The sequence below is a fragment of the Salmo salar genome, chromosome ssa06 (assembly GCF_905237065.1).
Source record: "Salmo salar chromosome ssa06, Ssal_v3.1, whole genome shotgun sequence".
Classification (NCBI taxonomy): Eukaryota; Metazoa; Chordata; class Actinopteri; order Salmoniformes; family Salmonidae; genus Salmo; species Salmo salar.
In genome coordinates this window covers 33,221,609-33,244,749 of record NC_059447.1, presented here as the reverse complement: position 1 = coordinate 33,244,749, position 23,141 = coordinate 33,221,609, and the positions used below count along the sequence as shown (strand labels likewise).

Here is a 23,141-nt window from a genome sequence, read left to right as displayed (position 1 = left end):
CTTCTGTGGTTCTCCTTTGCACAGTTTCAGAAGCTTTCATGCCCCATGGCGGGCTATTCAAGGGCCAGTCACTGAGAGGACCCACTCTCACCAGAGGGCAGAGAGTTGTGTGACTGTCAACTCCTATTAATGGTCTCAAATATTAGGTTAGCTTTCTCTGAATCCATGTGAAGGAAATACATCTCAATCCTGGAGTAAAAACCAATTAGCAATGATTATTTTGTAAGGTATCAACATGAAATTGAAATGTTACTCTTTCATCTTGATGTAGTGTAGTATGATCCAAATCTGTCTGACATAATCAGGATTACATCTGTGTTACCGCTCCCTGTTACTAAATAAAACACCACTGCTTCAGAAGGAGAGGGTAATAGCGATATAATTTGCTGTCATCATAAAAGCCTTGGCTTCTCCTGCCATGTTATTTCCAGCTACTGTGTGTAGCTAGATCCTCAACTCTGATGTGAAGCCGCTATTAGATTACAGTTTTGAACTTGTTCTATTAGATCTGAAATAGGATAGGGGCTGTAGTCAGTTACTGGTTGACAGAGGCATGGCAGGATGTCATACTAATGCTGGTCGGGGCAGCAGACCCATGACAACTGGAGCAGTTTGACTACTTGTTTTGCTGTTATTTGTGTTGTCACGTGTTGCCGCTCTGACCATGAGGGAAAAGCACAGTTGTTTGGCTGTGGCGTTTTTGTGTTTTGTATAAGAGATGGTGCGTCATTGCACACTGATGGACATTGGATAGATCAATATTAAAAATAGATAGAGCAAGTACAAACTAGACGAGAATTAGTCCTCAAGGCCATCATGATAGACCTGATAACATGTTCTGTGCTTATTGTTTGGTCCACTATGTATTTCATAGGGACAACCTCGAGGAACCACAACAGCCTATGTTATTTTCTGTCATGAAAATGTACAGTTTTATCAAAATGTCACAAGATAGGTTCTACATATCTCAGTAAAACTATCACTATTAAGAATCACCTTATAGTTACCACTTTTACCAACTCCATGGAAAAGCAAGCAAATATGTTTTGACCAAAACTTCAAACAATCTTTATTTATTGTTTTGACCAGGGAGATCCTGCTTTTGAAGCACCTGTCAGAATGAGCTTAAAGACAAATATTGGTATGTCTAGGCCCGCCTCTAATGTGTGTGTGTGTGTGTGTGTGTGTGTGTGTGTGTGTGTGTGTGTGTGTGTGTGTGTGTGTGTGTGTGTGTGTGTGTGTGTGTGTGTGTGTGTGTGTGTGTGTTCGTGCCTGGAGCTTTAAGAATGAACTCAAGACACACAGACACACACACAAAGGGTTAAACAGTAGTAAAATAGAGCGTCTGAAGACACGCCTTTCGATAGTGGGGCTCTGTATTCCAGAGATCACACCACTCCAAACCCCGCCCTATGCTCCTGGGGCTCCTCCCGTTCCAGCCCACTCCTGGACCACATTGAAATTGCTCTGATGTTGCCAAACATGATTACACCGTCAGGAGCATCCTTGTCTAACCTCTCGTCCGAAGCGCATCTGAATCCAGAACATAAGAGCAGAGGAACTGAATAGCTTGGAAGCAGTGACATTAAAATAAAACAATCGTTTTAACTTGGTAAAGGAATAATCATATCATATGTTATAGCTGTATCATTGTACCTTATTGACAGTCAGAGTAAAGTGTAAATCATTTTAACAATTTGGCTGCAGACTATGGGGCGGCTGCTGTGCGTGCTGTTGGTGTTCCTGGCTTGCTGTGTTGTCCAAACAAGTAAGTATCTTTATTCTAACATAGGTCTACTCTAGTGTATCGTAAACTTCGGGAATAATTCCCAATTCATTTGGCTTATTTGTTATTTGTTCCATTAATGCATAGTGGCAAAGTAAGTATATTTTAAACATAGACATAATATTTAACAAGAAAGTAGGCTATCGTAAATGGCAGTTATCAAACGATTTGAAATGTTTAAATAGCCCACTCGTGGACATCGCCTGATGCATCACGACGGGGGAGGGGGCTAGTTATTTGTAGAATGTAGGTCAAATTTGTGTTGCATCTTGAAGAAGCTGTGATAGTGTGCAACACAAATTGTTTCTTATTATTATCAGAACACAATGCTAAGACGATTATTTATTTTGTCATTGCGCTCGCATTTACCTTGATACATTTACATGATCTATTTTTACCGGCATTTGTATGATTGAACTACGTTCACTGCCTCTGATTTGTTGTTGGCCATGAGATTCTGTGGCCAATCAGATTTGAGAATGTGCAACAAGACGTTTCAGAAAGCTTGTTGTGGAATAGGAGCCGGGTCGAGGCTAAACGATGCATGCATTATAGTGCATGCTGAGAAGAGCAGCAGTTTACATTTTTGCACTATTGTGCAATACAATTATTTTGTTAGTAGGCTATTGTTATTTTAAAGCTATAATCCTTTATTACTACATCCATTTTAGGATTTATAAATTAAAGGGATACTACGGGATTTTGCCAATGAGGCTATTTACTTCCCCAGAGTCAAATTAACTCGTGGATACCATTGGCCAGTATGAAGGAAGTTTGAGGTAGTTTAGCGAGCCAATGCTAACTAGCATTAGCGCAATTACTAGAAGTGTATGGGTATCTACCTAATTATATATACACCCATTGATTATATTTTTATTTAACTAGACAAGTAAGTTATGAACAGATTCTTATTTACAATGATGGCCTACCCTGACCAAACCTGGACAATGCTGGGCCAATTATGGGACTCCCTATCATGGCCAGCTGTGATGTAGCCTGGAATCGAACCAGGGACTGTAGTGATGCCTCTAGCACTGAGATGCAGAGCCTTAGACCGCTGTGCCACTTATACATACCTAATGAGCTTAGTCCAGCTGTTATACCCCATCAGAACCCAAAATATAAGCTGTTTTCCCTCCAATGTTTGTAAACAATATAGGCTAAATGTAAACAAACCCTGCATAGTCTCAAAACATGGTTCAAATTATAATTTTGATATCATGGATGGTCAGCCCTTGCATCCATAGTCTGGCTCTGTCTATGAATTTGAGAGAGGTTACATTTCTTCAGGCCCATCCCTCAGCTTTTTACCAAAACTGAGGAGTTGCTTTATTATTTCAACAGCTCGTTCTAGCTTTAAAGTGCAATAATCTTCCAAATTCAGGTACAGCAGATTACAAGTGAATTATTGTATAATTAGGCTACATAGCAAGGCTGGAATAGACTAAATGTGTTCTCCTCAACTGGTGCAATAACCAGTCACATTGCAATCTAGACTCTGTTGTTCACTCATGTTTTTGACCCTTTCATGATGTATTGATGGCCCTATGAAATCATTGTGGTGGGCCACCCTGAGAATGAAAGGAATCCCTCTTGCCCACCTCCACAAAGCATGACTTTTAAGTATTTCTCTTGAGGCAACATTCCAACGTATTGGTTCAACACCATCTGCCCTGTATGCAATAACTTCCAGTGTTAGTGTTGGGGCCAGTATGGAAATGTTTGGGAAAAAGTGCCTGGAACGTGTTGGAACTGGCTCTCACACTCCTATCCATTGACACAACAGAGTTGTGTTGTTGTGAGAGCTTCAGCAGTCTGAAACAGTCTGTGCTCATTCTCACATTGTCCATTGTCTTATCAGGAGGAGCGGACATCCCTCATATTGCGCAATCTGTAACGTGCAGATATATTGAGAATGTGACATCGATTTGGTGACATCGAATTGGAGACTCACACTGGGAACTTGATTCAAACTCTTTGCAAATAATCAGAAAGAATACAGTTTTTGCCTTGACATTTTCTGAGGGCCTAAATGGAGAATGCTGAGCGATAAATAAAAGTAGGTGCAGAATTACATGCCCCATCTCCATTACATGCCCCCAAAAATATCTGTTCCATCACCTATTTAGAATGTGGTACTGGCTAACTGTAAGCCTGTGCAAATCACTTTACCATGCTATCTGTGAACCATGTCCATGCCTTTTAAGTATTATATTAAGAGATTTCTACTTTATTAGCCAGCTTCAACAGCTCATCAAACAGTGGGCAGAGCTGTTTCCTCTCCTCCAGCTTGTCCTGATAGAGGACAGAAGATCAATTAAACACACCACACATCAGAGGACAGACAAACATGTATGCCACGTTACATTTCTCCCCAAGGTTAATCAGTAAACCTTGTCAGTCCAAGCCTTTGATGGACTGAACTTTAAGCCTAACCAAATGTTATTGAAGGCAGGGCATTCGCCTGCATCTGACCATCATTTCTCTCTGAGAATGAGGACAGGTGGATATGATAAAGAGAGAGATATGTTGATAGCTTTTAACTAGAGTTTGCAGGTATTAAGTCAATATACTCACCTGGCTGTAGAGGGTCATGTTGTGTGAGTTACTAGAATCCAAACTGTTTTCCAAGGGATGGCAGTGTGAAATGTGATCACATCTGGGTATTCTTTTATGTTCTCTCTCAGTTGTGTGGGTATTCATTCACGTGTTGTTTTGCTCTTATTTTGTGGCTTGTCTTGTTCACTCATGAGGGAACTCTATAGATAAGACAACCAGGTAAGATAACAATAAAGTCACTAATGATAAAACCTTTAAAGAAAGGGAGTGCACATGGAAGAGGGTCCCACCAATACAGACGCCCATAGTACACTCTTACATGGGGACAGCTGGGTCCAGAACTGGAATGGCAGTAACCTGTTTAGCTGTGGAGACATGGTGACTGAGGACATTGACTTCTCATGTTCATACTGTTTGTTCACAGAGAAATATCTGTACTAGATTTCCCCATTTAATTTCCACCCACTTTCCCAGATCTGCGGTTGACATCTGTTGAATAGAACGGAATGAAAAGCAACAGAACTCCGCTGTCACAGTTTATGATCAAAATATCTCAGGGAAGAAAATGTACGCCAAACTACGGGCCTTCTCTTAAATGAGCATAAATTGTTAAATCTTTACAAATTCCCTTATTTACTTCCTTGAAATAACATGGTAGTGCAATTCAGTAGGTATTATTGTTCCTGCAACTGAAACCGTTGGTGAGAAACTAAAGATTCACCACCCAGAAACTGTCCTGTTTTGAAAATCCATCCTCAGTGGTCAGTGAAAAGAGTACCTAGCCCACTATTGTCTCTACTGTTATTATCATGCAAACCTTCCGCTTGACCCAATCAGCTACCAGTGGTGTGATTCAAGCTCCGCCCTCTGGTCAAGCTCCTCCCTCTGGCTCCTATCAGAAACAGGTGTCCATCCAGTGTTTTGAGGCCTAAGTGCAGGATAAGGAATTCCCAGTGGCATCTGGACGCTGCTGTGAGTCATCTCTGTGGCCAGGGGCACTGATGTACAGTACAGTGTCTTAATTGGTTCTTCCAGTTCACTAAGTAGGGTGATTTAGATAGGGGGTTGGGTGGAGAGCTGTAGGAGGTCTAGAAGGTCTTTGTTTGATGGATGAAGAGCATTCAGAACTACATGGCGTATAATTAAGATGTTAAGGAGAACATAACATCAGCCAGTACTGTATGTCTACGATCTCTTTTCATTTGTCTTCAGTCACCACCACCCAATTACTGACAAAAATCTACATTCTCCACTACCAATGGCAGATGTAAACATTAGTGTGAGTGTGTGTGCATGTGTGTGTGTGTGCATGTGTCAATGTGTTTGAGTTGTAGATTCTCCACATTCCTCTATAAGCAGGTTGGAATTTGCATGTGTATGTGTCTGTACATGTATACGTATGTATGTTGAGAGGGTCATAATGGGCCTCTCCCACCCATCCCCCTGCCTCATCCCAGCCATCGCCCACTGAACAGCCAGACCCTCCCCCACTCACTGTTACATACCTGGGAAATGAGACCCACCAGATGCAACCTGCTCTAGCACTTTTGTTTTAACTCTATACATTCTGATTTATGGTCTGCTCAAGTATTTGCCTCAGATAACGTCCACAGAGTTACAGAAAACAGACACTTTTTCCTTTTCCTGTGGTTTATTGTGATGTCAGGATACAGGTGTTCAAATAATGTTTTGTGTTCTTGACTGACCTGGCAGTATGATGATGATGATAAAACACGGCAGAGAATTACCACTGGTTATCCTATCCTGCTAAGGCTTTGCAGTGCCATGGGCTTGGCTTGCCACGCAACCCCTCTCAGGAAAGCGTCTGATTTGTGTACTTTGCCAGGAGTACCAGTACCAGATCAATGTGCAGCTATATACAGTGTCCTCTCAGGAAAGCGTCTGGTTTGTGTACTTCCCAGAAATAAATAGAACAGCAATTGGTTTCATTCATGAGAGATTTATTGTCCCATTATACAATGTATCCGGGGTTGTAAATGTTAGTCAGTGAAATGCTCCTTATAGCCCATTTTGATTTTGAGATTTTGTTGTTCACCAGAATGAATAGTCATGGACTAACCGTGTGGGTACGTGTGTTTTTCCCTTATAGACGCAGAGACAGTATGTGGGATCAGGCAGTTCCTGTGTGGGAACGGGAAGTGCATTACGCTGAGATGGGTGTGTGATGACACAGATGATTGTGGAGATGGAACTGATGAGCTCCCCGGAACCTGCTGTGAGTAACACATACCGCCGTAGCTAATAGGAAAACAATAGAGGATTGAACCACACTTCTAGTTCAACATCTTTTTCAGTTTCAGTCTCTGATGGTTGTTCTCTCTTTTCGGTTGCACCTGTAGCGGCCAGAACATGCAGAACCACAGAGTTTAGCTGTGGTGGACGTCTGAACCAGTGTGTTCCCAGTACCTGGCTCTGTGACGGCAAAGCCGACTGTGCGAATGGAGCTGATGAGGAGAGCTGTGGTGAGTGGTCCTGTCTTCTCCACTCTCTATTGTACCCTTCTCCCCAACTTACCTCCCAACATTTCCCCTTCTCTCATCTACTCTCTCTTTCCCCTCTCAGTCCCATTCTTTCCCAACTGATATAAGCCTGACAAACGAGGCTCCCCTCTAACACACACACGTCTCTGTTCCTCCCACAGCGCCCAAGCACTGCACAGATAACAAATTCCGCTGCAGTAACGGCCAGTGTGTGTCGGCCTCCTTTGTGTGTGATGAGGAGTTGGACTGTGATGACGGGAGCGACGAGGCTTCCTGCCCACCCAGCGCCTGTAGCTCCACCTCCTTCCAGTGCAACAACTCTGTGTGTGTGCCGCGCCTGTGGGCCTGCGACGGGGACGCTGACTGCTCGGATGGCTCCGACGAGTGGCCCCAGAACTGTGGGACGCGAGCCCCTGAGGGTGCCCCCAAGCCCTGCTCCCTTCGGGAGTTCCAATGTGGCAGCGGGGAGTGTATCCACAGCAGCTGGAAATGTGATGGAGGGTTCGACTGCCTGGATCGCTCTGACGAGACCAACTGTAGTGAGTACATTCCCTCTCTCTTACTACCCTTTTATTACTTCTGTTAGCTATATTCGCTTTCATATTTTCTGTCTTTAATATGTAAGTTGCATATGGATTTTTTACTGACCTCTCAATCTCTCCTTCTCTCCATAGGCCGCCTCACCTGCCGCCCCGATGAGTTCCAATGCGGTGATGGCACCTGTATCCACGGCGGCCGCCAATGTAACCGCCAGTACGACTGCAGAGACTTGAGTGATGAAATAGGCTGTGTCAATGGTAGGCTCTTGCCCCACATAAAGCTACTACCCCTGCTTCTACTACTGTGACCTACTGGAAATGTAATACTTCCTTTGTGTTATAGTCACACTCTCCTCTCCTCCACAGTGAGCCATTGCAAGGGTCCCACCAGGTTTAAGTGCCGTAGTGGGGAGTGCATCAGTATGGAGAAGGTGTGTGACAAGCAGCGTGACTGCAGGGACTGGTCAGATGAGCCTCTCAGAGAGTGTGGTGAGTATGAAGATGGAAAATGTACTTCGGGGGAATATTGTTTTGCCTATGGTTAGCTTCTCGCGTAAAATGAGTTGGATGGAAACCATGGGAATGCTATCTAGCTGTGGTTGCTGAAAGAAAGGAGGAGTTGTGGACTGGTGTGTTGAACTGTCACTTTTCTCTCTAATCCTCCCTGCAGATTCCAACGAGTGCCTGTACAACAATGGCGGCTGCTCACACATCTGCAATGACCTGAAGTTCGGCTATGAGTGCCAATGCCCCGCCGGCTACTACCTGACGGACAAGAAACGCTGTGAAGGTAAAACTCCTTACCACTGTAGCTGCATGTGTGTCCACAGAGCCCAAAAAGTTGGCTCAATCAGCAGCCATATTGGATCTGATGTCCATGCCAATGTGGACTTCAGACTGTACATCCTTTAGTCCTAGTGCCAGGCGATGTGCCCATTGATACCTTTGCCTTAGTTCAATCCTGTATGGCAGTGTAAAGCTGGTGATAGTGGGGTGAGAAGGTCTCTGTCCTGACTGGACCACTTCCCTGTGGAGCCGTGATGACTCAGTGCTGTTACCGTCACACCCCCTTCGTCTGACCCTACGCCACCGTTTACTTTCTCCAACACTGTGCCAGTTACACAGACGTCATATCTGTCCTGTACCTCTTCCCACAGATATCGATGAGTGTGCCAACCCAGACATCTGCAGCCAGATCTGTGTCAATCATATGGGCAGCTACAAGTGCGAGTGTGAGGAGGGCTACCAGGTCGACCCAGCCACCAAAGCCTGCAAGGCCATCGGTAAGTATTGGACCTAAGAAAGACTGAATGCTTACTTTGCTCATGTTTTGATCAAGGTTATTTTTATATTGTCATGGGTCATGCATTGCAGTTATTGGAACGATACTCTCTCATCTGATCACACAGGCACTGTAGCCTATCTGTTCTTCACCAATCGCCATGAGGTGAGGAAGATGACACTGGACAAGAGTGAGTACACGCGTGTCATCCCCCGCCTGAAGAATGCAGTGGCTCTGGACATGAACATGGTTGCCAAGGAGATTTACTGGTCTGACCTCTCCCAGAAGAAGATCTACAGGTGAGCAAAGCTTCCATGTTATCTTTATCCTTAGAGCCCTGTTGTCGGCCTATTGCACCCAGTGATATCTTGATGATGATGATGATGATAGTATAATAAATATATTTTCTCTCTATTTTCCACCCTTCTCCTACAATCCAGCACCTCAATGGACTTGGCTGCAGACACAGCGCAGCACAAAGTTGTGATTGACAGCGACATCGAAGCTCCGGAGGGCATCGCCTTTGACTGGGTCCACGGCAACATCTACTGGACCGACAGTATCCTCAGCAGCATCTCCGTGTCAACCGCCAACGGGAGCCGCCGCAAGACTCTCTTCCAGAATGACCTGGCCAAGCCCCGCGCTATTGTGGTCGACCCCCACAGCAAGTAGGTCCCACACTGGCTTCAGGAATGAGCATAATGACTGAAACATTGAGCCTACACAGGATATTTGTTGAATGAGGACATGCTTTAATAAATGTGTTCTCCTGCCCTCCTAGCTTCATGTACTGGACTGACTGGGGAACTCCAGCCAAGATTGAGAAGGGAGGTCTGAACGGAGGAGACCGTGCTGCTCTGGTCACAGACGACATTGTGTGGCCCAATGGAATCACACTTGGTGAGCACTTTCATAATTTCCTACCTTTGTGTGTGAGGGTGCGCATGCATAATTGTGTGTGTGTTTCTGGATGGTCTCTCTGGTCTGACTAGTTTCTCTTGTCCTGTCCCCTGGTCAGACCTGCTGAACCAGCGGCTGTACTGGGTGGACTCCAAGCTGCACACCCTCTCCAGTATCGACGTCCAGGGTGGTGGCCGAAGGACACTCATTATAGATGAACACAGGCTAGCCCATCCCCTAGGCATCACTGTGTTTGAGGTGAGTGCCAAAATTACAACTTTAACTTTCAAATGAGGCACTATGAAAATAAGTCTGAAAATAACCATATATAATTCATGTGTTTATGCAGAGATTAGACATGTTTAAATGGAGTACTGTGTATTCTGTGTGTAGGAAAGAGTGTTTTGGACAGATGTCAGCAACAATGCCATTCTGAGTGCCAACCGTGTGACAGGCAGGGACATCAAGCCTGTGGCAGAGCACCTGGTATCCCCAGAGGACATTGTGTTGTACCACAACCTCAAACAGCCAACTGGTATGTATCAGGTCTCTCAGATTTTTAATCTTCCCATAGTTAGTTAGATCAGTAGTTTGTTTATGCCATGGAGTTAGGCACCAATGGGTTTTGACATGACGGTTGCACCTCAGGGATGCATTTTATTCAAAGTGCTATTTTTGTGTCTGGAGCCTCAGACTATTACAATGAAGTTACAATGCTGCAGTAGCATAGCAATGTGCTTTCTATTGAGACAAACCAGTTCCCAGACTTAATCCCCTTCTCCCCTCTGCCCCACTCCAGGCAGGGACTGGTGCAAGGTGGCCAACGGAGGCTGTGAGTTCATGTGTCTGGCAGCCCCCCAGGTGGGCATACATTCCCCCAAGTACACCTGTGCATGCCCTGACAACATGCTGCTGGCCAAAGACATGAGGAAATGTGTACCAGGTATATATCTAGCTAGCACCCTCAGCCTCTCTATGTAGCATAACAGGGGAAATATATGATCCCTTGCTTCCTGTACAATATCTAACCTAAGTGTTATCTGTATGTTGACCAGCTGCACCAACACCTGCAGCTCCAGTCAAGCCCATTGTTCCCGCCCCCAACCCCCCACCGGCACCCGCCCACACCTCCCCTGCACCTCCAGCCCGCGCCACCACTAAGGCCCCCATCATCGCTACCACAGTTACGCCTGCGCCTCCCCGCACTACCAAGCCTGTGCCACGCAACCCCCAGCCTGCCCAGCCAGATAGACCCAGGATCCCCCAGGCCCAGACTACCACAGTGCCTCAAGTCACCACTCAGGGTAAGCATGACTTAAATGTGTGCTCTCATTAAATGCAGGAGTTATCAGCAATGAATATTTTTAAAGATGAAACTTTCCTGGAACATCACACTTTGACATGGTGTATCATTGATCTAAATGTTTCTTGTTTTTCCCTTCAGACATCCGCCATGAATTTGCTGCTATACCCACAGCCCCTTCAACCCCTGCAGCTTTATACATCGCGCTGCCTATAGGTAAGTTGCTTTAACATCACTGACTTAGACACACAGTTAGCATGATTATTACACACCAATGATGTTAAAACCCCACTTTAGCATCAACAAATCCCCTCTGACCTGTATGTCTCTCTCTCTCTCTGTCTCTCAGCCATTGTGTGTCTGGTGGCCTTTGGTGCCGTGCTGCTGTGGAGGAACTACAGGCTGAAGAACACTAGCACCATTCACTTTGAAAACCCAGTCTACCAGAAGACCACTGAAGACCAGGTGCACATATGCAGGAGCCACAGTCCAGACGGCTACTCCTACCCACCGGTAAGAGGCCAATCTGTCATACACAGTCAATCTCAATGTCACTTGGAGTATGCTAGTGTTTTGGTATTAGCATATGTAGCCTATGGTATGTTGTACAGTAGCTGTAGTTCAGTGACCTAATGTATTCCTCTTTGTTTCCTTGCCCTCAGAGACAGATTGTGAGTCTTGATGATGAGGCTTGACCGTAGTGCTGCTGTTCCCTGCCAACACAAACACTTTAAGAGGAGAGAGCAGAGGAGTAAGAGAGACATTTTATATAAGCTACCTGGACAATCTTGTTTTTTTACCTCACAACCTCAAAGACATGAGAAGGCAGAGAAAGTGTCATACCGCTGACCAAACCACTGTGTGCTCAAAGACAAATGGAAGCTCTGGAAAGAAAAGCAGGAAAAGGAGGAAGTTTTCACATTCATGTGTCTTTCTTGCCCATTTGTGCACAATCCAGAGCCATAAGAGACCATCAACTCATCTCCACCAAGCTTGAGTTTTATTGGTCCATTTTACAACATAGTATTTTTCTCAGAGACGATTTGTCTGAACTGTGAAATGTCTAACAAATGCAAGACTGTTCAGAAGTTGAACCACATTATGAAAGAACAGTAATGTAATTGTAATATTTGAGTGTTTTGTGTTTGTGAAGAAGTGCCCTTGATATATGAGGTGACTGCAACTTTATTTAACACCACTTAGAATTGAGAAAAATATCTTTCTTGTTACGTAGAATTCAGAAATTAGGTATTGTAAATAACGTAGGTATTTATTTGACTTATGTCTGAGTGACAAAATGTTGAGAAATAATGAGCGGATCATATCTTTTACTATGTCTAAACTAATTTCTTTGTTCCTGAATTGTTTTAATATCAAAATCTGACTTAAACTAACACCTGAGCCACTTGTTGAAATGAAACCCTTTGATAGTGAATGTCGTCTTGAATTCTATACATGAGCCAATTTTACCTCTTACATCACCAGACAGGGACAAAGTCAAATCGTAGCTATTTATACCAATCGTCCACATTGCCTCACTAGTGGAGCACTATCCAAATGGACGGTTAAACACACTGACACTTATACTGTATGTCTATGTGCCTTGGTAACACTATTGCTGTGGGAACATTCAATTTCCCTAATATGGTGTTTAATTGCAAGCCAAGACAGTAGATTTAGGACAGTCTGTCTGAGATGTATCTTTCTCATTTTCTCCCTTGTCTAACTTTCTGTCATCCACTCCTTCTCAAGCTTCCCGTTCTTTCAGCCCAACTGTGTGAGAGCAGTATATAATTGTGTAATTCTTCTATGACAGAAAGCCTTAAACCATGTTCATTGTTCATGTGTCATGCAACAGTAGTACACAGACTACACTTTTAGAAAAAAGGGTGCTATTTAGAACCTAAAAGGGTTATTGGGCTGTCCCCATAGCAGAACCATTTGAAGAACCCTTTTTGGTTCCAGATAGAACCCTTTTGGGTTCCATGTAGAACCCTTTCCACAGAGGGTTATACATGGAATCCAAAAGGGTTCTACCCGGAACCAAAAAGGGTTCTACTATGGGGACAGCTGAACCATTTTAAAACCCTTTTTTCTAAGAGTGTAGCATATCATGTCTTCATTCAGGTTCAGAAACATAAGTTGCCTTTCAATGGTTTTCACAGCATTGTTTACTGGAGAGAGAGATTTATTTGACTAAGTAAAAACTGATTATGACAGTTCTAGGTACTGGAATAGAAGCTGTCCAAGTGCATTATATATCATGCTGATAACCTTTTAACCAGATGATTTGTTCAAATACTAATGATAGTGCTGAGGTGGCTTTAGGCCACAATGTTTGACACCTCTTTCTCTGAGATCAGAGTGAAATTAATGTGTCTAACTGTTTACAATTAAATGTGTTTGACCTTGAGGATGTCACAGTGTTACAGGTATTGGACAGACAGAGAGTTTGGGTAATTATATATGGTCTAAGCCTAACAAAGACATTATTGTTGAGTCAGTGAAAGTGTTTGTTTATGTTTCTGTTGTGTTTTTGATGTGGGGTTGGGGCTAAACATATTGTTTAATTCAATAGCCATATGGAATAAATCCAGAAATTTGTGTTAACTAACATCAACAGTGCAGATCATGAATATGTAAATATTATGTTTATAATGTATTTGTAAATATTCATTAAAAAAAATTGGTCATGATGTCCCAGTGTAGAATTTGTACACCGTTAAACATTTGAATCATTACACTCTGATTGGTACTTTACAGTATGCCTGAAGTTTTTCTGACAAGCCTTTTTGTGTTACATATGTGTCATACATACACCAAATACATGTTACAAGTTAACTGTGTTAATTGTGTTTACTGCCTTTGGTTTTCCAGAATTAATCAATATTGAGATGTTTTAGTAGTTTCAAAATAGTCACCTTTCACAGAGATCTATTATACTTTATCATTCCATCAGATTTTTAGCACTAACTTGAGAATGAAATATTTCCAGAAATACATTTCTTTATCCTTTTAGATAATAAGGGCACTACCAATGGCCATTACATTAGCAGGATGACAGCCTGTTGAATAACACAAACGTTCTGTAATTCCTGACAGAAGCATGGAAGATATGATGTATTTATTTATGAAATTGTATGATTGTAAATACACAAATCACACAGGTGTTTTATATTTCCGGACTATGTTGATTTACTGTGTTTAATTACAGTGGGGGGGAAAAGTATTTGATCCCCTGCTGATTTTGTACGTTTGCCCACTTACAAAGAAATAATGATCAGTCTATAATTTAAATTGTAGGTTTATTTGGACAGTGAGAGACAGAACAACAACAAAAAAATCCAGAAAAACGCATGTAAAAAATGTTATACAATTATTTGCATTTTGATGAGGGAAATAAGTATTTAACCCCTCTGCAAAACATGACTTAGTACTTGGTGGCAAAACCCTTGTTGGCAATCACAGAGGTCAGACGTTTCTTGTAGTTGGCCACCAGGTTTGCACACATCTCAGGAGGGATTTTGTCCCACTCCTCTTTGCAGATCTTCTCCAAGTCATTAAGGTTTCGAGGCTGACGTTTGGCAACTCGAACCTTGAGCTCCCTCAACAGATTTATTTTCTATGGGATTAAGGTCTGGAGACTGGCTAGGCCACTCCAGGACCTTAATGTGCTTCTTCTTGAGCCACTCCTTTGTTGCCTTAGCCGTGTGTTTTGGGTCATTGTTATGCTGGAATACCCATCCACGACCCATTTTCAATGCCCTGGCTGAGGGAAGGAGGTTCTCACCCAAGATTTGACAGTACATGGCCCCGTCAAATGATGCGGTGAAGTTGTCCTGTCCCCTTAGCAGAAAAACACCCCCAAAGCATAATGTTTCCACCTCCATGTTTGAATGTGGAGATGGTGTTCTTGGGGTCATAGGCAGCATTCCTCCTCCTCCAAACACGGCGAATTGAGTTGATGCCAAAGAGCTCCATTTTGGTCTCATCTGACCACAACACTTTCCCCCAGTTGTCCTCTGAGTCATTCAGATGTTCACTGGCAAACTTCAGACGGGCATGTATATGTATTCTTGAGCAGGGGGACTTTGCGGGCGCTGCAGGATTTCAGTCCTTCACGGCGTACTGTGTTACCAATTGTTTTCTTGGTGACTATGGTCCCAGCTGCCTTGAGATCATTGACAAGATCCTCCCATGTAGTTCTGGGCTGATTCCTCACCGTTCTCATGATCATTGCAACCCCACGAGGTGAGATCTTGCATGGAGCCCCAGGCCAAGAGATATTGACAGTTCTTTTGTGTTTCTTCAATTTGCGAATAATCACACCAACTGTTGTAACCTTCTCACCAAACTGCTTGGCGATGGTCTTGTAGCCCATTCCAGCCTTGTGTAGGTCTACAGTCTTGTCCCTGACATCCTTGGAGAGCTCTTTGGTCTTGGCCATGGTGGAGAGTTTGGAATCTGATTGATTGATTGCTTCTGTGGACAGGTGTTTTTTTACAGATAACAGGCTGCAGTTAGGAGAACTCCCTTTAACCTCCCTGGGCAAGGAGGGACGCGTGGCGTGAAATACAAATACCTCAAAAATGCTATAACTTCAATTTCTCAAACATATGACTATTTTACACCATTTTAAAGACAAGACTCTCGTTAATCTAACCACATTGTCCGATTTCAAAAAGGCTTTACAGCGAAAGCAAAACATTAGATTATGTCAGGAGAGTACCCTGCCAAAATAATCACACAGCCATTTTCAAAGCAAGCATATATGTCACAAAAAACAAAACCACAGCTAAATGCAGCACTAACCTTTGATGATCTTCATCAGATGACACTCCTAGGACATTATGTTATACAATACATGCATGTTTTGTTCAATCAAGTTAAAATTTATATCAAAACCCAGCTTTTTACATTAGCATGTGATGTTCAGAACTAGCATACCCACCGCAAACTTCCGGTGAATTTACTAAATTACTCACGATTAACATTCACAATATACATAACAAATATTTTAAGAATTATAGATACAGAACTCCTTTATGCAATTTTAAAATAGCTTTTCGGCGAAAGCACATTTTGCAATATTCTGAGTACATAGCCCGGCCATCACGGCTAGCTAATTTGACACCCACCAAGTTTGGCCCTCACCAAACTCAGATTTACTATAAGAAAAATTTGATTAACTTTGCTGTTCTTCGTCAGAATGCACTCCCAGGACTTCTACTTCAACAACAAATGTTGTTTTGGTTCCAAATAATCCATAGTTATATTCAAATACCTCTGTTTTGTTCGTGCGTTCAGGTCAGTATCCGAAGGGTGACGCGCGAGCGCATTTCGTGACAAAAAAATTCAAAATATTCCATTACCGTACTTCGAAGCATGTCAAACGCTGTTTAAAATCCATTTTTATGCTATTTTTGTAACGGCTGTCTTCAGGAAAGGACCAAAATGCAGCAGAGTTAGTATTCATCCTTCAATTTAATTGGAAAGAACACTATACAAAACAAAAACAAGGAAACTGACAGCCAATAGTCCTGTCAGGTGCAACCACACTAAACAAGAAACAATTACCCACAAACCCCAGTGACAAACAACTCCTACATATGTGACTCCCAATCAGGAACAACGATTCCCAGCTGTTCCTGATCAGGAGTCACAAGACACACACCAGACTGCCACGTCCTGACCCCCAAACTACTACACCAGCTCCATCTGCTGGTCAGGACGTGACAGTACCCCCCCCTCAAGGTGCAGACCCCGGAATGCACCTAACCACAACAACAAAAAACCACCAACAAACAAAATCCCCAACAAAACCCTAAAACAGTAACCCTAAACAATAAGGGAGGGAAGGGAGGGTGGCTGCCGTCAATGACGGCACTGTGCTACACCCTCCCTCCCCAACCCACCTATCCTGGAGGCGGCTCAGGCTCTGGCCGTTCCGGGCAGTCTGGGCAGTCTGGCAGCTCGGGGCAGTCTGGGCAGTCTGGCCGCTCGGGACAGTCTGGGCAGTCTGGCCGCTCGGGACAGTCTGGGCAGTCTGGCCGCTCGGGACAGTCTGGGCAGTCTGGCCGCTCGGGACAGTCTGGGCAGTCTGGCCGCTCCGGCAGTTCAGGGCAGTCTGGCCGCTCCGGCAGTTCAGGGCAGTCTGGCCACTCCGGCAGTTCAGGGCAGTCTGGCCACTCCGGCAGTTCAGGGCAGTCTGGCCACTCCGGCAGTTCAGGGCAGTCTGGCCACTCCGGCAGTTCAGGGCAGTCTGGCCACTCCGGCAGTTCAGGGCAGTCTGGCCACTCCGGCAGTTCAGGGCAGTCTGGCCACTCCGGCAGTTCAGGGCAGTCTGGCCACTCCGGCAGTTCAGGGCAGTCTGGCCACTCCGGCAGTTCAGGGCAGTCTGGCCACTCCGGCAGTTCAGCGCAGTCTGGCCACTCCAGCAGTTCAGGGCAGTCTGGCCACTCCAGCAGTTCAGCGCAGTCTGGCCACTCCGGCAGTTCAGCGCAGTCTGACCTCTCTGGCGACTGTTGACTGGCGGGCAGCTCTGACGACTGTTGACTGGCGGGCAGCTCTGACGACTGTTGACTGGCGGGCAGCTCTGACGACGACTGTTGACTGGCGGGCAGCTCTGACGACGACTGTTGACTGGCGGGCAGCTCTGACGACGACTGTTGACTGGCGGGCAGCTCTGATGACGACTTTTGACTGGCGGGCAGCTCTGATGACGACTGTTGACTGGCGAGGCTGGGTTGACACACTAGACTCCTGGTGCGTGGTGCTGGTACTGGGCGTACCAGATTGCGAACACGCACCTCCATGCTAGTGCGGGGAGCTGGCCTGGGGCTCCATTCTTGCCCCGCAAAACTCCCCTTGTGCCCCCCCCTAAAAATGTATTGGGGGTGCCTCCCGGTCTCCCTTACCTCGCCAGCCTTCTTCCGCTGCTTGGTCCTTTGTTGGTGGGTAATTCTGTAACGGCTGTCTTCAGGAAAGGACCAAAATGCAGCAGAGTTAGTATTCATCCTTCAATTTAATTGGAAAGAACACTATACAAAACAAAAACAAGGAAACTGACAGCCAATAGTCCTGTCAGGTGCAACCACACTAAACAAGAAACAATTACCCACAAACCCCAGTGACAAACAACTCCTACATATGTGACTCCCAATCAGGAACAACGATTCCCAGCTGTTCCTGATCAGGAGTCACAAGACACACACCAGACTGCCACGTCCTGACCCCCAAACTACTACACCAGCTCCATCTGCTGGTCAGGACGTGACAATTTTTCTCGGAAAATAGCAATAATATTCCAACCGGGCGACGTTGTATTCATTCAAAGGCTGAAAGAAGAAAATGGAGAATTCACGTGAACGCGCATCTCCAGTGTCACTGTTCTCAGCCTGACCACTCACAAAATCTCCTGCTGTTTTTCGCCCAGAGACTGGAGAGACGTCATTCCACTTTCTGGCGCCTTCTGAGAGCCAATGGAAGCCTTAGAAAATGTCGTGTTACAGCAGAGATGCTGTATTTTTGATAGAGATGCCACAGAAGGAGAACAAATTGTCAGACATGGCACTTCCTGTATGGAATCTTCTCAGGTTTTGGCCTGCCATATGAGTTCTGTTATACTCACAGACACCATTCAAACAGTTTTAGAAACTTTAGAGTATTTTCTATCCAAATCTACTAATTATATGCATATTCTCGTTTCTGGGCAAGAGTAATAACCAGTTTAAATCGGGTACATTTTTTATCCGGCCGTGCAAATACTGCCCCCTAGCCCCAACAGGTTAAGAGTGTGCTCCTAATCTCAGCTCGTTACCTGTATAAAAGACACCTGGGAGCCAGAAATCTTTTTGATTGAGAGGGTGTCAAATACTTATTTCCCTCATTAAAATGAAAATAAATGTATATCATTTTTGACATCCGTTTTTCTGGATATTTTTGTTGTTATTCTGTCTCTCACTGTTCAAATAAACCTACCATTAAAATTATAGACGGATCCTTTCTTTATCAGTGGGCAAACATACAAAATCAGCAGGGGATCAAATACTTTTTTCCCCCACTGTATATGGACTCAGACGACTGACCTTTAGTGTGAGCTTGTTTTTGTCTTAAATAAAGAAAAAGGAGCACTCTGTTTCTGCACAGATCTGATTATTTATTGATGGGACGTAGGCCTAGTTTTTGTTCAAGCTGGGATGAAGTGTGTATGGGTACTTTCTTTCCATATGTAGACTGAAATATCTCATCTTCATGTCATATTGCCACGAGCTTTCTGGTCTACAAAGTCATAATGACACCAGTTTATGTCAAAGCTATTGCACAAGAACACTTCAAGAGAACACTTTTCACAGCACAAATCTCCAACTGAAATGATTTTGCAGATTGGGTGGCAGCCTTAAAAAACAGCGTCCAAAAAAGAAATTAGGTCTCAGGCTATATCGCTCAGATGTAACGGCCGTCGTACGTAGTGGACCAAGGCGCAGCGGGTTGAGTGCTTATAATGACTTTTATTGCACACAAACAAAACGATCGATCAGGATTGCAGGCTACACATACAGCTATGCAAACAACAACAACTTCCCACAAAGGGACAGGTTAAACAGGGCTACCTAAGTATGACTCTCAATCAGCAACAACGATGTACAGCTGTTCCTGATTGAGAGCCATACCAGGCCAACACAAAGAAATACACAACACAGAAAACCATAGAAATACAAAACAAGAACATTACCCAAAAACCCCGGAACACATAAATCAAACACCCCTCTTACATAAATACATATCCCATTAAACCCCGAACCACATAAAACAAATACCCCCTGCCACGTCCTGACCAAACTACAATAACCAATAACCCTTTATGCTGGTCAGGACGTGACATCAGGTCAAACTGTCTATGTGTCCTGGCAGCAGGCTCCCTACTGTAGACAAAGTTCAAGGCTGTGAAGGGAGGATAAATGATGACATACCAAGAAAACACACACACACACACGTCCGTACTTATGCATATACAGTAAATACATAAAAAACATACAAACAGACATACATCTCCATTCCATTCAGGTTGTGACTCTGGCTGCCATTGTGAAAGATGGTAAATTAGGAGAGTCCCCATCTTTATTAGACTGTCATGGGTGGTAACTGACCTTGGACACTAGATGATCATGTTACAGTAGGACAGTACTGCACACACTTAAAGATAAAGTAGATGCTGGGTTTGGATCACTGGCTGAATAATGTTAACCAGCTGTCAGTAACTAGGACACTTATTCAACTGGAGATTTGGCCTCCTTTTGTTTGATTACTTTACTTGTGACATTCATCCAAACAAATAACTGCTCCCTGGAATATGACATCATTTCCTAACACAGTGTTCTAGACTGGTTGTTTTTGTTGGCATGACGCATTTTTGAAGCAAAGAACCTCGGGTTGTCCTTAATCATTAACATAACAACATGAGTTCAGTACAGCTGAACTGGAGCTTGGGTTTATTAGAGGTACAGCAGAGTGTAAAACTGTAACAAACTGTCAATATGGGCAATATTCTTTATACTGGTATTCAAACAGATTGGTGTAATAAACAGTTTACATCATCAGTGGAGTTAATATGAAATACAACCTATCTATATGGAAACATATTAACCATACTCTCTCATTTTAAGTAAACATTACAGAAGAGATAAATGGTGAGGCCATCCTTATGTTTTTTGTGTACATTGAATATATGACAATATTCTATGCAGAGGTTGGACGTATTCACTTTTCCCAGAAGGGGAAGCAGTGGGCGGAGGGTGGAAATAGGCCATGGAAGGACACTGCTTCCTTCTGAAACCTGTTGATGTTTTACCTATTGTTTACCTATATCAATGGCTCTAGATTTTTAGGTGAGCCCTCTCGCGTAATGTACACATCAGAAAGCGTTGATTTGTAGTTTTGCTTCCAGTTAAATTCTTCATCCCATCTTCATCTCATTTTTAACTCCAATTTATACCAGGTCAGGTGAGAAAAACTCCTTTGCCACGGGGTAGGCTATTATAAAAGGATACATAAATTACACCAATTTGGTGCCTTTTGAAATGTGTAACTTGGTAAAAAAAAAACAGTTTGATTTCACTTCATTTTAACATTCGATAAAGAGCACATGTTCAACTTAATAAAAAAACATTTTTCCCAACTCAAGAGGTTCAAAAACTAAATTACTACGGTAAGTGGCACTGACTCCCGAATAAAGTAACAGGGTTGAAGATTTTATCTTAAATTAGCCATACTTCCCCTTGTGACAGGGGAAAAGGAAGCTTGTTGTGTGCCACAGGGAGGTGCAATTGAATGCAAGCGTCAGAAAAAAAATTTCATTGTTAAAACATTTCTATCTTGTTTATCCATGGGTAACAGCGTTGATGTGTTATGCTCGAACTACTCAGTTTTCACCACAAAACACCATAAAATGGCCAAAAAGAGTAGAACCAACTCACTTTCTTATACGCTATGATTTGACTATTAGATGTTATGTAATAGTTTCACCATATTAAAACGAGAGTTCACTTCACATAATAGGGTTGACCTTAAAATGAGGGACAGTTCGATTTTTTTTATCCTTAAAATGAATCACTAATCACATTAAATATATATTGCTCTTCAGAAATGACTTTGTCAAAGCAGAAAAATAACTGGGGCTTTTGTGTCAGATACAATGCTAATCTACTCTGTAGCTATCTAATGTTTTTGTGTTGTCTGTGTGTGTAGTATGGTGTAGTAGCCCATCACAATGTTTTTGTGTTGTCTGTGTGTGTAGTATGGTGTAATAGCCCATCACAATGTTGTTGTGTTGTCTGTGTGTGTAGTATGGTGTAGTAGCCCATCACAATGTTTTTGTGTTGTCTGTGTGTGTAGTATGGTGTAGTAGCCCATCACAATGTTTTTGTGTTGTCTGTGTGTGTAGTATGGTGTAGTAGCCCATCACAATGTTTTTGGAGTGAGACTCAGTAGCACAGCTGGAGGCGCTCTAGTACAAATTGTCAATATGTATAGGCCCATATGTACCATGCTGGTCCATCCCTATGGTTTTTTAAAGATCATAAGGTGACCAGACAGTGAAAGTACAGGAGATAATGTCTACTGGGAGGATAGTTTACACAAGATTTATGAATGTATTTTAAAAACAGTAATGGAATTCATTATTCCAATTGTCTGACTCAGAAAGAACAGGTCAAAGACACCAGTTTACTCACCCTGTTTTCAATTGCAATTATCGAGACAACTATTCCTTTTTAATACTTCATCAATATAATGTTCTGTTTTTGTCTAGTTGGACAATTTAGGCCTATGCCCAAATTCTCTCAGTATATTCTGTTTGTCACTTCAACATTCCTGTGGCTCTGACCTCTCTGAATTGGGCTTTACTTAGATCCTTTCAAACAACAACCTCGTATATGGTCTTACATGGCATCATTCATGTCCTCTTTGCTGTTTGCTCTTTGTACTTAGCTACTCTGAGTCATGTCTTCATCTCCCTGGGCCCCACAATAAAACATCAGTTACGTTTACATTGCAATTCTTTGCCAATCCTTGTAGCTTATCACCCCTGTCAAACGAGTCTGTCAAATAATAACACATCCCACCTAAAGCAAACAATAGTGCATGAGATAAAGACTGTTTCTGGAATAATGAATGACTTTAAGTAGCTTCATACACCTCGTTCCCTGTGTCATGTCTTGAATAGTCGACCAGGTATTGGAGGGCTCTAGGGAGTGAGGCTGCAGTGGGATTCAGAGAGGAGGAAGGTGTTTGTTTGAGATCGGAGGTGATAGCCAAGGGACAGCAATATAATTGGGTTGTTTCACGAAATGAGTGCCTTTTGTTGTTTTAAGTAGAAATTTTGCACAATGTTACATTTTTAAAGCTTGTTATATTTAATTAAGTGCTCTTTAATATAGACCACATAGATAATTCAATAAATCAGATTTTTTATATAAATGAAGACAAAATTCAACATGTCCCTCAGTGCACACTATCATTGTAAAGGACACACACATTACATTTACATATTAGTCATTTAGCAGACACTCTTATCCAGAGCGACTTACAGTAATGAATACATACATTTCATTAATTGTTTATTTTATTTCTGTACTGGCCCCCGTGGGAATCGAAACCACAACCCTGGCGTTGCAAACACCATGCTCTACCAACTGAGCCACAGGGAAGGCGTACTGAGCCACAGGGAAGGCGTACATCGCTACTAGGTTGGAGATGATTAAATTACATAAAT

At 43.3% G+C, this 23,141-nt stretch overlaps 1 protein-coding gene across 1 annotated transcript; it reads left to right on the top strand.

Moving 5' to 3' along the window:
• Nucleotides 1-1,417: 1,417 nt before the first annotated feature.
• LOC106607045 (low-density lipoprotein receptor) lies at nt 1,418-13,563 on the top strand. Its single transcript, XM_014203604.2, has 19 exons — nt 1,418-1,612; nt 1,708-1,768; nt 6,456-6,581; nt 6,706-6,828; nt 7,008-7,385; nt 7,521-7,643; nt 7,752-7,874; nt 8,056-8,175; nt 8,543-8,668; nt 8,795-8,966; nt 9,108-9,335; nt 9,449-9,567; nt 9,686-9,825; nt 9,961-10,102; nt 10,367-10,510; nt 10,623-10,871; nt 11,012-11,086; nt 11,220-11,383; nt 11,533-13,563. The coding sequence occupies exons 2-19, from the start codon at nt 1,711-1,713 to the stop codon at nt 11,563-11,565; spliced, it is 2,643 nt and encodes an 880-aa protein (XP_014059079.1). The 5' UTR covers nt 1,418-1,612; nt 1,708-1,710; the 3' UTR covers nt 11,566-13,563.
• The last annotated feature ends 9,578 nt before the right edge of the window (nt 13,564-23,141 follow it).